General features: G+C 43.0%; 1 protein-coding gene across 2 annotated transcripts in view; it reads right to left on the bottom strand.

The window, feature by feature from the left end:
• The window catches only part of PLCB2 (phospholipase C beta 2), a 384,423-nt gene that overhangs the window by 141,934 nt on the left and 228,342 nt on the right, over positions 1-14,147 (bottom strand). For both annotated transcript variants that reach the window (XM_077464867.1, XM_077464866.1), the window contains exons 12-15: positions 12,456-12,538; positions 10,951-11,035; positions 7,548-7,698; positions 7,341-7,435 (exon numbers count right to left, since the gene is read on the bottom strand). In XM_077464867.1, coding sequence (XP_077320993.1) covers positions 7,341-7,435; positions 7,548-7,698; positions 10,951-11,035; positions 12,456-12,538 — 414 coding nt within the window. The remainder of the gene's footprint in view (positions 1-7,340; positions 7,436-7,547; positions 7,699-10,950; positions 11,036-12,455; positions 12,539-14,147) is intronic.

The following is a 14,147-nucleotide window of genomic DNA, read 5'->3' on the forward strand; positions in this document are numbered from 1 at the left end:
GGGAGAGAGGTATTTAGCCTCAGACAAGAATGTGAGATTCTTAGGTCAGTAAGAAGGAGAACCGGCACAGGGGTACCTTTGAGGAGATGTCTCAATTTTTTAAGGGGCTAAAATGATCGCTAACAACTCTGTTGCCAATCCCGTTCTTGCATTCCACAGGTGACAATTTTTTGGAAAAGTAGCCACAAGGATGCATAGCGCTCTCATAGGTAGAGACAGACTCCGGTTTCAGAAGCATCAACCTCAAGGATAAAGTGTAACATAGGATCAGGATGTACCAACACAGGAGCAGAAACAAAAGCAGCCTTGAGACTCTCAAAGGCCTTAACCACTTTCAGACAGAACCACTTTGCAGGCCAATGACCAGACCACTTTTTGCAATTCGGCACTGCGTTGCTTTAACTGACAATTGCGCGGTCATGCGACGTGGCTCTCCAACAAAATTGACATCCTTTTTTTCCCACAAATAGAGCTTTCTTTTGGTGGTATTTGATCACCCCTGTGGTTTTTATTTTTTGCGCTATAATCAAAAAAAGAGCGTACATTTTGAAAAAAACACATTATTTTTTACTTTTTGCTATAATAAATATCCCCCAAAAATATATAAAAAAAACATTTTTTTTCCTCAGCTTAGGCCGATACGTATTCTTCTACATATTTTTGGTAAAAAAAAAACGCAATAAGTGTTTATTGATTGGTTTGCGCAAAATTTATAGCGTTTACAAAATAGGGGATAGTTTTATGGCATTTTTATTAATATTTTTTTTTTACTAGTAATGGCGGCGATCAGCGATTTTTATTGTGACTGCGACATTATGGCGGACACATCGGATATTTTTGACACATTTTTGGGACCATTGACATTTATACAGCAATCAGTGCTATACAAATGCATTGATTCCTGTGTAAATGACACTGGCAGTGAAGGGGTTAACCAGGACGGTGGCAGTGTAGGAGTTAAGTGTTCCTAGGGGCGTGTTACTAACTCTGGGGGGCTGGGCTATGTCTTAGTGAACACTGATCTCTGCTCCAATCACAGGAAGCAGAGATCAGTGTCACTTGTTGCTAGGCAGAAAGGGGAGATGCTGTTTACAACGGCATCTCCCCGTTCTCCTTCCCCGTGAGACAATCGCGGGTATCCCTGCGGCGATCGAGTCTGCGGGACCCGCGACCGGACTCACGGGGGTCCCGACCGGCAATGCGCGCTGCCGGCGGTGCGCACGCGATGGCAGGGCGGCAAATTCAACTGGACGTACCTGTACAGCAGTTTGCTTGCCCCTGACATTCTGCCGATGTACATCGTTGTGCGCCGGTCGGGAACTGGTTAATGGACTCCGGAGACCAACTCTGTGGGTTACCTTCCTTTCTGGTCATATCAGTCAGGGGCTTGACCAGAGACGAGAAATTATGAACAAACTTTCGATAATAATTGGCAAAGCCGAGAAAATGATGCAGAGGACGTATACCCACGGGTCGGGCCACTGTAGGACTGCTGAAAGTTTCTCTGGGTCCATCTAAAAACCGGCAGTGGAAATGACATAACTCAGGAATTTAACCTGTTCACGATGTAACTCTCACTTCTCCAATTTACAATAGAGATTGCTCTCTCTCAGCTTCTGAAGCAAGCAACAGACATCTGTGTGGTGGCTCTCTAGAGACTTGGAAAAAATTAGGATATTGTTGAGATAAACCACCACACAAAGCTGCAATCGGAAAACATTGTTGATAAATTCCTGGAAGACTGCAGGAGCTTTGCAAAGGCCAAATGCCATTACCAGGTACTCATAACGGCCTGTTCTGGTATTAAACGCAGTTTTCCATTCGTTGCCCTCCTTTATCCTCTTGAGATCAAGGGCGGATCCAGGGGGGGACAATTGCCCCCTCCGAGAATGTGAGTGGGCGGGCAGGGGTCGCCGTGGGTGAGAGAGCCGGCGGGTGGCTCCACAGCTGATAGCACGGGCGGCTCTGTTGAGAGACAGCGGGTGGCTCGGCTCGGCTCACTGACAGTGTGTGAGTGGCTGCTGGCCAATCAGGGAGCCGGCAGGTGGGGGAGAAAAGAGATGACATCATCTCTCACCGCCAGGCACCCGCCCTGCATCCCTGCTGTTCCGCCCTCACTGTGCAGTGTGCAGGCAGCCGCGGCAGCAGAGAGATTACTTTATCTCTCTGCTGCTTGATTGGTAATCTGCTGCCTGGGACAGAGCAAGAGACAATCTGCATTGTGTGGCATGGGACATGGCAAGTGACAATCCACATTGTGTGGCATGGGACGTGGCAAGTGACAATCTGCATCTGGTGAAAGGTGACGTGGCAAGTGACAATCTGCAACGTGTGGCATGGGACGTGGTGAGTGACAATCTGCATATGGTGACAGGTGACGTGGCAAGTGACAATCTGCAACATGTGGCAAGTGACAATCTGCATTTGGTGACAGGTGACGTGGCAAGTGACAATCTGCATCTGGTGACAGGTGACGTGGCAAGTGACAATCTGCAACATGTGGCATGGGACGTGGCAAGTGACAATCTCCAACGTGTGGCATGGGACGTGGTGAGTGACAATATGCATCTGGTGACGTATCAAGTGACAATGTGCATCTGGTGACGTGACAAGTGAAAATCTGCATCTGGTGACAGGCGACGTGGCAAGTGACAATCCGCAATGTGTGGCAGGTGACAGCGGCAGGTGACACACTCGGGGCTCCCACTGATTCAGCACTATGGTTAGTTGAACCATTTAATTTTTTATAACAATGTAATAATAGTAATGTGCTTCAATCATCCTGACACCACAACAACCATGGCGCTGTGATGATTGAATCGCTAACACCAGCAATTTCCCTGATAAATTTACCCCCACAAAACATATTTTCTGTCAGTGCCCCTCCCGAGACTAGGCTCTGGATCCGCCCCTGCTTGAGATTGTATGCTCCTCTCAAATCCAGCTTTGTGAAAACCGTTGCTCCCTTGAGGCGGTCAAATAACTCCGCAATCAACTGAATTGGATAAGTATTCTTAATCGTGAATGATTGAGACCCCTATAATCAATACAAGGTCTCAGTTCACCACTCTTCATCTTCACAAAGAAGCCAGCACCAGCAGGAGACAAGGACTTGCGGATTAATCCTCGAGAAAGTGCATCTGCAACATACTCCTCCATGGCCTCCAAGACTGAGAAATGGTAAACCTGGCCCTGAGGGGTTATGACACCAGGTTGAAGGTCAACTGAGTAATCATATGGCCGGTGTGTAGGCAAATTACCGGCTTGACCCTTGTCAAAGACATTGATAAAATTGCGGTACTCCTCTGGCAGGGTGGAGAGTGAAGAGTTGCATAGGATCTTAGCCACATTCTAGAAACATGCCTTGCTGCATTGTGGTGACCAGGAGAACCTCCGCATTAAGCCAATCAAAAGAGGGGTTATGCCTCTGTAACCCAGAATAACCAATAACCAGTGAAAACTTAGGTGAAGAAATAACTTAGAATTGGATTATCTCATGGTGAAGAGCCTCCATGGCCATGGACAAAGGAACAGTTTCATGAGTCACATTTACCAAGCTGTAAAGGTCCCCCATCAAGAGCACCAATGGCAAGTGGAGTGGCACGAAGCTGCAGCGGAATTGAGTGCTTAGATACAAAGGCAGCATAAATGAACAGACCTGCACCTCAAGAGTCGGATAGAACCTGTATCTCGACGGACAAGTCAGACCAAGAAAGGATAACCAAGACCAGAGGCTTATCCTTCTGGATAACTGGGGATGAAACAATGCCACTTAAAGCGGGATTCCACCCTAAAGTGGAACCTCCGCTGATCGGAACCCCCCCCCCCTCCGGTGTCACAATTGACACCTTTCAGGGGGGAGGGGGGTGGAGATACCTGTCAAAGACAGGTATTTTCACCCACTTCCGGGCATAGACTCCCACGGGAGTCTACGCCATTTCCTGCCCTGCCGCGCTGTCTGCTGGGACACACACGGGTCCCAGTGACAGCGCGGAGATTTCCTATTGCGCGGCGCGGCTCGCGCATGCGCAGTAGGGAACCGGGAAGTGAAGCCAAATCGCTTCACTTCCTGATTCTCTCACCTAGAATGGCGGCGGCAGCAGCCGAGGCCCGAGCGGTCGATCGGCCTCGGCTGCCGGCATCGCTGGAACCCGGGACAGGTGAGTGTCCATTTATTAAAAGTCAGCAGCTGTAGTATTTATAGCTGCTGGCTTTTAATATTTTTTTTTTTGGCGGAATCCCTCTTTAAGGTCTGTCTGCTACAGGATCTCAAGGTTCAGGCATTCAAAAAGTGACCTGCCTGGCCACAATAAAGGTGCAATCTCTCCCTCCTCCTAACGGTTCTCTCATCTGCAGAAAGACAAGTGAAGCCTGCTAGGCCTTAGCAGGTGCAATGTGCTGGGAGCCTCAAAAATACTACCCGTGGAAGCTGGGCTGGAGAAGGAAACCTTGATTGAAGAGTGTTGCAGGGCAGCTGGACAGGACCACCTTTACCTTTTGAATAGGACATTTTGCCCAAAGGTCTAGGTACTGAAGTGTTTGAGGGTTAGATGCTGGAAGGTGCTGCTTAGGTCAGTAACTCCTTGCATTGGGTCTTGGGTTAACCGGTTTCCCCTTCACTTCCAGCATTATTTTGAGGCTGCGATCATGGGGCCAAATGCTGCTGAAATAGAATCTTTCGAGGAATTTGTCCTCTAAGTCCCCCGTGCCTTTTTGAGTATCCTACATCCACATCCCTCCTTCCTGCATTTGTTCAAAATCTTCAACCCCCCCACCGACCCAGACTGAGCCTGTATTTGTCTATGTGCTTCTGGGACAGGAACACAGGCTGGGCAACCTCTGGACAGGAAAGGGAGACTCATTCAATTCCAGCAGCCCATGGAAATAAACACGGGGGCTGCTTGTCTGTAATTTCCAAGCCTGGTTCATGCTGCTGTTGTCTTAGCAACCAACCTAAGATTGTTTATTTCATTTGTACTTTGTGGATTGTCCAATTGGGAGCATATGAATGAGTTGCTTTAGTGTATGTTTTTCTGTTTTTTCTTCCTGTGAAGAGACTGTATTTTTGCAGGGGAGAATAAATGCCAGTAAGTGTGCATTTTTGGCTGGCAGGCAGAGGGTTTATTGTCACAGCAGAAGGAGCTCAGTGTCTGGCAGAAGAAGTTGGCGGGAGAAGTTGGTGCCACAGAGAATGGACGGGGCTACATGCAACAGGTTGTGTGGGTGTAGCCTGCTGAGGGATAGCACACATGGAGCAAGGTGGCATGTTACTGTTTCTTTGGGTACAGCACTGTGCCAGGATGTGGAAGAGTGGACCTTGTTGAGGTATTCAACTGACTGGCTGGCCAATACTCAGGAGGACTATATGACTGATACCAGGGTGGACTGGAATTCAGGGTTCCTGCACCAAGGCACTGGAATTCTCCAGAACAGCTGCAGAGAGGCATGAAGCTCGCAATACCTCCACCAAAGTGGAATGTTGTGCTGGGGTGTCTTCAGGGCTAGGACTGAGGACAACAGGCTATTCAAGTAGCCAAAGAACTGTGACCGGTCAGCATTGTTTCTGCTTTTACCAGGCTCTTATTACAACTGCTGGCTTTTGGTTTCTATGAATGTTGAGGAACTGAACTGTTGCCTAAGATAGGTGGCAACTTGCTTCACATGTGCAAGTAATGGAACGAAGATAGTGGGTGAGACCAACTGGGGAAGTGCACACCGCTGGATCGTGGGACAGATGAGTGGCTGTTTTTTAAGTCAGCAGCTTGTAGCTGCTAACTTTAATTTTTTTCACAGGAGACTGGAACGCCGCTTTAAGAAGAAGAATCTTCACACGCGTGGGCTCATGCGCATTTAGGTTTTTATTTATTTGATTTGATTTTTGATGTATATTTACATCAAAAATCTATAACGATTTTAAAGATTTCTGCACTTCAAGGGGCAATGTATAGCACTATGCTGTGTACATTACCCTTTTTTACCCCTAACTAACCACTTGTAATGCAGGATACTCAGCTTCTGGGAGCAAGAGCTTTTTGTGCAGATTTTTCTTGCCTATAGGAAAAACACAAATATTTAAGGGGGGAGGAGGTGTAAGTAGCACCCCTGCCCTGGGCTGGCTAAATGTCGTGCATGGCTTCTCTGCTGTATCCTGCTGCTGAGCTGCAATTCATTTTCAGGTCTGTGGTCTCTTCCAGCATTCCCTAAGCCTGGTCACTGATTGCACCGGCATGCAATTCACCGGAAGAAAATTATAGCAATAGCATGGACCAATCACTGGATTATGAATAGTTATCTGACCATAGACAATCCCTGCGCCTGGAGAGAAGATAAATATTTGGGAGGACCTGATTCATTGCATAAATTCTGCAGTGGCTATTTTTCTTTAAAGCATAACTCCATGTTTACTTACCAAAATTATATAAAACAATTGCTTTTTCAAAATCAACCCATGTCATATGTGCAATGCGCCCCCATATATATTTCTCCAAATCATATAGAAGGTGTAGAGCCTACACACAGTTTTCAGAGTAGGTTACATAGCTACATAGTAGGTGAGGTTGAAAAAAGACACAAGTCTATCAAGTCCAACCTATGTGTGTGATTAAATGTCAGTATTACATTGTATATCCCTGTATGTTGTGGTCATTCAGGTGCTTATCTAATCGTTTTTTGAAACTATCGATGCTCCCTGCTGAGACCACCGCCTGTGGAAGGGAAGTCCACATCCTTGTCGCTCTTACAGTAAAGAACCCTCTACGTAGTTTAAGGTTAAACCTCTTTTCTTCTAATTTTAATGAGTTGCCACGTGTCTTGTTAAACTCCCTTAAGCCCCGTACACACTATCAGATTTTCTGCTGATTTTTGTCTTCAGATTTACCAAAACTATGTAGTGCAAGGGTCTGCCTGATTGCATACAAATTGAAACTCCTAAGGTTTGGCCTCATATTATATGGTTTTGGTAAATCTGAAGGAAAAAAAAATCAGCAGAAAATCTGATAGTATGTATGGGGCTTTAGTAGCTGAACTGATTTCACTTTTGTACTCTTTATTCTATGAAGGTACCTCTAAATTTCTCTGCAAGGTTTAACCTGACTAACTGGAATAGTTGTACCAGTTTAATTCTACTGACATAAGGTACTGGAATTGAGATTCGTGATTACCTATTCTATAAGTGGTTTCCTACAATGATAATGTTGGTAACTGTAATCCCAAGTCAAAATTCTGCATGTAAATGGTGATTCATGTGAATCTAGACAGCACAGTGGTTCCCTCTCCAAATCCCTGCCATGCAATTTTAAAGATGCCAGAATAGATTGTATGATGATATATTGAGAGCTCACTTCATCAGACTGGATCTGTTTCTCCTCTTCATCCATATTCTCTGCCACCTCTTCCCCTGTCTTCTCTCCACCTGCTTCTTCCACTGTTTCGTTTTCTACAAGAAAATGTAAAAAGCAACTGATAAATTACCTGGATTATCAGAAAATATTAAAACATTACAACCAATGGATTACCACTGATAAGTGTCACCACCAGCCTGCGTATACCTGTATTTTCGCTGGATTGTGCATTTGTATGATCTGATTCACCACTCTGTGCTTTTTTCTCGGCTGAAGAAAAAGCCTGGTTCTTTTTATTTTTAATCAAGATTTTTCCCATCAGGTCATTAGGGCTTGGCACTGGACATCCTGGTTTTAGCTATTGAAAAAATGAAAAAAAAAATAGCTATTGAAAAAATTCTTATTTAATGTTTTTTTACTGATTCTATTTATAGTGTCCTGAAAAAAAAGAATTCATACCTCTTGAAATTTTCCACATTTTGTCATGTTACAACCAAAAACTTAAATGTATTATATTGGCATTTTATGTGATAGACCAACACAAAGTGGCACATAATTGTCAAGTTGAAGGAAAATTATAAATGGTTTTCCAAAATATTTACAAATAAACATGTGACTGGGCCATTCTAACACATGAATATGCTTTGATCGAAACCATTCCATTGTAACTCTGGCTGTATGTTTAGGGTCGTTGTCCTGCTGGAAGTTGAACCTCCGCCCCAGTCTCAAGTCTTTTGCAGACTCTAAGTTTGTCCCGTATTTGGCTCCATCCATCTTCACATCAACTCTGACCAGCTTCCCTGTCCCTGCTGAACAAAAGCATCCCCACAACATGATGCTGCCACCACCATGTTTCACAGTGGGAATGGTGTGTTTAGGGTGATGTGGGGTGTTCGTTTTCCAATACACATTTTGCTTTTAGGCCAAAAAGTCAAATTTTGGTCTCATTTGACCAGAGCACCATCTTCCACATCTTTGCTGTGTCCCCCACATGGGTTCTCGCAAACTGCAAACGGAACTTCTTTTAGCTTTCTTTCAACAATGGCTTTCTTCTTGCCACTCTTCCATAAGGGCCAAATTTGTGGAGTGCATGACTAATAGTTGTCTTGTGGACAGATTTTCCCACCTGAGCTGTGGATGTCTGTGGTTCCTCCAGAATTACCATGGGCCTCTTGGCTGCTTCTATGATTAATGTTCTCCTTGCCTAGCCTGTCAGTTTAGGTGGACGGTCATGTCTTGGTAGGTTTGCAGTTGTGCCATACTCTTTCCATTTTCGGATGAAAGATTGAACAGTGCACTGTGAGATGTTCAATGCTTGGGATATTTTTTTTTTATAACCTAACCCTGCTTTAAACTTCTCAGCAACTTTATCCCTGACCTGTCTGGTGTGTTCCTTGGCCTTCATGATGATGTTTGTTCACTAAGGTTCTCTAACAAACCCCTGAGGGCTTCACAAAACAGTGGTATTTATACTGAGATTAAATTACACACAGTAGGACTCTATTTACTAATTAAGTGACTTCTGTAGGAAGTTTTAGTTAGGGGTATCAGAGTAAAGGGGACTGAATACAAATGCACTCCACACTTTTCAGATATTTATTTGTAAAAATAAAATCACAATTATAGGCCAATACAAAGTGGCACATCACATAAAATCCCAATAAAATACATATACAGTACGTTTTTGGTTGTAACATGACACAATATGGAAATTTCAAGGGGTGTGAATACTTTTTCAAGGCACTATAGAAGAGGATCTCTGCTTGAAACTCTTTAAAGTGATTGTAAAGGCATTTTTTTTCTATAAAAATAACAAACAGGCCATACTTACCTGCTCTGTTGCAGTGGATTTGCACAGAGCAGCCCAGATCCTCCTGGGTGCCTCTTCTGTGCTCCTGGCCCCTCCCTCCTGTTGAGTGCCCCCACAGCAAGCAGGTTGCTATGGGGGCACCCAAGCCAAGCTGCAGCTCCGTGTGTCCATTCAGACACAGAGCTGTGGTTCAGCCCTGCCTTGGCTAACTGACTTTGATTGATAGCAGCGGGAGCCAATGGCACCGCTCCTGTGTCTAAGCCAATCAGGAGGGAGAATCCCGGACAGTTGAGACAGTCATGGACATTGCTGGAGATGGGGCTCAGGTAAGTATTAGGAGGGGGGCTGCTGCACACAGAAAGCTTTTTATCTTAATGCATATATTGCATTAGGATAAAAAACCTTATGACTTTACAACCCCTTTAACTTACTCTACCAAAATATAATTATCCATTTTGAGTGAAGCTCTTCTGCTAAATCATATCTAAACAGAAAATGAAATCAAAACATATAGAAACTGGCAAGGTGTATTTTTTGTTCTTAGGTTATGATATACTCAGGGGTGGACTGACAACTCATGGGGCCCCCGGGCAATAGGAGATTTTGGGGCCCCCAGGCAATCAGAGATTATGAGGCCACACAGTAGACACAAACACACACACACAGTATACAATCACACAGTATACACAGACATGTTTCTATTGGCTGGGACGGTACTGGAGAGGTGGGGCAGCTATGATCTCAGGATTTTTAGACCGAAAAGATGTCGGTAAGGGACATTTCAGAGACATATGTAAAAAAAAAATGGAGGCTGGCAACCCTGATGGGGCCCCCTAGTGGCATGGGGCCCTTGGGCAGTGCCCGAGTGGCCCAATGGTCAGTCCACCCCTGGATATACTGTAATGGCTAAGTCCACCTTTTGCACATAAAATAGTAAAAGTACCCGTATTTGCGGCAAAAAAGTGCATTTGTATTTTGTTTTTTTTTGTTGCAAATAAGCCTGCAAAGCAATGCAATCATGATCAGTAGATCACGGCTGTAATGCCGGACTCCCGCGGACTCTTCCACTAGTTCTATGTCTATTTTAAGGTATGTACTTTGAGTTAGAGAGCCTGAGGAGGCAGAGCTTTAGGAAGTGTCAATGGACTAACAGTGTGGTAATCACAGCACTTGTGTTCCATTGATAAGTACAAGTTTGTCTGTCATAGTGGAAAACAGGACTTGTAGTTCATCCATTCACAGATATCTTTGCACGTGGAGCCCTGCACATTAGCACAAAACTCAAGAGCATCAGTTGCTGCCAGGCAGAAGAGCCTCTGCACTCGATCAGGGAATGGGCAGTTTGAGGGAAAGGGGGTCTATTTGCAACCAGCAAGGGGGCCTATTTGCAAAGCTGGCTATAGATGGATAGAAAATCGGCCAGTTCAGCTGAATTTCAGTCAATCTGTGGCTGCTTCTGCTCTAATGATCAGCTTCTCTCAAACGGGAACGTTGGAAAATTTTCATTCATTTCATTCAGCGCTGATCATTGTATTTTGGCAGCAGAGGAGTCTCCACTGTCAGAATGCAATAGCAGAGCGGCAAGGATTCCTCCATCTACCTCGCTTGTGTGGATGGGAGAATCCATTTTGTTTATTTGTGGTCAGCCCTCTGGCTGATAAAAAAAAAAAAGAAAAAGATCCATTTATAGCCAGAAAGATGGCAAGATAAAACATGATCTAAAAGGTAGCGTCAACCTTTAAGCATGCTGTTGGACCAGCATTGATATAGATCGAGCAGTAGGTAAAATTTTATACTCACAGGAAACTTCTCCAGTGCTTCTGTCAGTAACATTTCACCAAATATTGTCCTGCAGTACTCAGCCATTTTTGCCTGTTGCTTTGCACTAAAATATATTTAAAATATGTTACTATTTTATAATATTAAATACAAAGCTAATAATAAAAAAAAGGTCTAAAATTGCGGCACACAATAGATTTTATAATCCTTACATGTATCTTAAACTACAATAACTGCAGTTGAGGTCCACGTCTATACCCACATCACTGTGCCTTTACTTATCCGTGGGGGCTCTATAATTGTTTATTTTACTGTTTTTGTCATATGTATTTTTGCAACAATTACTTTCTTGCTTTTTGCTGTAATTTATGTATATATCTTTGTATATTTTGTAATAAACGATTTTTTATCAATGTTCTACTGTATATCTGGGTACCGTGATAGTCCTAATCACTACAGGTGATTGAGGGCAATTTTTGGAGTAGCCCTTGTCCAATCCCTCCTCTTCCTTACAGTAACTGCAGAAAAATGATCAAGATTTGGTGACTGAAGCCCATCATCATACATTTGGTTCATAATGCCTAAAATGCATCTAGAATGTTTCTGGATTTTTCAGCCTTTCCCCTGGACTGTATACTTATGTGGTCCCTTTTAAAATCATGCATTAATAGATTATACTGTATATATTATGTATATTGTATATATAATTTAATTTATATACAAGAACATGTGTTACCTAGCAGTGGATTGGTTATCTTTACTGGTGACTTAAATGTATGTATAGCTCACATTTTTTTTTCTAGCTTTGGATTTCTGTGTGATTGTTATTGCAGTCAGTGTCCTCGCTAGGGAGATTCAGCCTCTTTTGTTGTCCTAGTGGTCATTGTCACCAGAAGTGAAAATGATGGGAAATTCCAAATTCTACAGCTGTTACTAGAATAGGACTAGAAATCTTCCACTGGGGCACTTTGTGTTTGTGATACACCATAAGCAGGCTGAAGGCAAGGAAGTGAAAGATAAAAACAGAGTTGCATGCTATACTGTATATACTGTATTGATGTAGTTTAAATGAATTTCATGTATTTCTGTTAATGCAGACACTTGTATGCTGCACACTTGTGCAGAATTGTAATTCTTTCATTGGGTATCTATGTGTTTATTTGCCCATACTAGCTTGGGGATTTAGTTGGAGAGTCTTTATTTCGACCATACATATGGCAATTATGTGTAAATTTTGTGTACATTTTGGATGTTTTTTTTTTTAAAGCTATCACATGGACTTTATTAGGCTTTGGAATCTGCCTCCCACAAAGTAAAGCAATGAAACCATCTCTATCAGCAGTCTCAAACTGGTGGCCCTCCAGCTGTTGCGGAAACTACAAATCCCATCATGCCTTTGTCTGTGGCAGTCATTCTTGTAACTGTCACCCTTGCAATGGCTCATGGGACTTGTAGTTTCACAACAGCTGGAGGGCCGCCAGTTTGAGACTCATGATCTATATCATTATAAATGTGACGATACTTACGAGTCCACGTGGTTCTCAAAAGACAGGACCACTGGATAAGAAGACGTCTTGAAAGCAGATTCTGCTATAGCTTCAATGACATCCTAAGACAACAAGACAATATTTTATTTGGTATTTGGGTCAATAACTTGTGGAAAATATATGTGTTGCCCTCTCCACATCCCATCAACTATTTGAGGGTGAACATGAGTTTTGCCAATGTAAGCCCTCTGCTTTTATTTACCTTATCTCTGCTTTTTCTGGAAAAAACCAAGAGACATACAGTGGATGGTACTTCTGGGTAAATGGAGGCACGTGGCTCTTTTCAAAAATGATAGCACTGGTGTTAGGTGATTTGCTGTTCAGGTATCAAGTGCTCTCACATGAGAGCGCAAATAGAGTTCTTAGTTCCATGTAAGCTCCAGGTCTATACAAGGCATTCTATGATTGGATGAGGTGCCGAGAAGGAGTGGTGACAACACAATCTATACATCATCCAATCAGAGAACACCTTGCATTCACTGAAAAAATACAAGGTGTTCTATGAATGGCAGCAGTTCCAAGTAAGTGACTTCCTGTGGTCAGTGTGCAGAGGGGGAGCTCCTTGCATAGAACCCAACTAGGACCTGAAAGATCATGGCTATTGCTGTAGTAGATGAAATAGATACATGTATCTTATCACAGAATGGTACTGTGGATACAGAAACAATAACAATGTGCCACGTCCTAATTGTAAAGTGAATTTAAATAAGAAAGGGACTATGGACTTTTTAGGCATGATAACAGGAGAATTTTATAACAAAACATATTTTATTCAAACATATATAAATTCCATATCATTAAATCCACAAAAAATTGTTACAGCCATCTACAGACGTTACAGCTACTGTGAGACAACCCTGATACAATTGGAAATTAGGAAGATATGTAGTGAACATTCCATAATAAAGTCAAAATCCAAGAGTCTGGTATAGAGACAGAATTGCGGTACATCAAAGATAATTCAGTTGTAGTAATGTAGTGTGTAGAAAAAAGTGCAGCCCTAAAATATATGAAGAAAGTTGTTGGGCACAACTTACAAAAAAGTGCAAATTAGTGACCATATAATGTGAACAATTTTACCATAAATCACATACAAAACAAAAAAATGCGAAATACTGCAAAAAAAATTGCATAAATCGCATATAAAGTCCATAAAAGTACCACACCTTGAGTCTCACAATCAGCATAAAATTTAGGGACAAATAGTTCACCATTTGGAAGTATAAACTGAGTGCCCGTATGGATCCAGGGACAAAATGCGCATTTGCCACATCTATTAATCCCATAGGGACGATGTCTAGATAGGGGCTTGTTAGAAAAGTGACTGGAAGTGAGCTTATCATGTAAATATCTAGACCCTGGATCCGTACGGGCACTCAGTTTATACTTCCAAATGGTGAACTCTTTGTCCCTAAATTTTATGCTGATTGTGAGACTCAAGGTGTGGTATACCTGATGTCTTGCAAATGTAACGCCTTCTATGCTGGTAAAACTATCAGATATTTTCGATCTCGTATCAAAGATCATGTTTATTATTCTTCGGGCGGAAAAATGATTACCTCAGTGAGCAGACATCTTGATTTATACCATAAATTTGATATCTCTGTAATTTCTTTCATTGCCCTTGCTGTGGTCCCTCAAGACCCACGAGGGGGTAATTGGGACAAACAG

The sequence above is a fragment of the Lithobates pipiens genome, unplaced genomic scaffold (assembly GCF_037356315.1).
Source record: "Lithobates pipiens isolate NorthernLeopardFrog02 unplaced genomic scaffold, aLitPip1_a1.2 Scaffold_30, whole genome shotgun sequence".
NCBI lineage: Eukaryota > Metazoa > Chordata > Amphibia > Anura > Ranidae > Lithobates > Lithobates pipiens.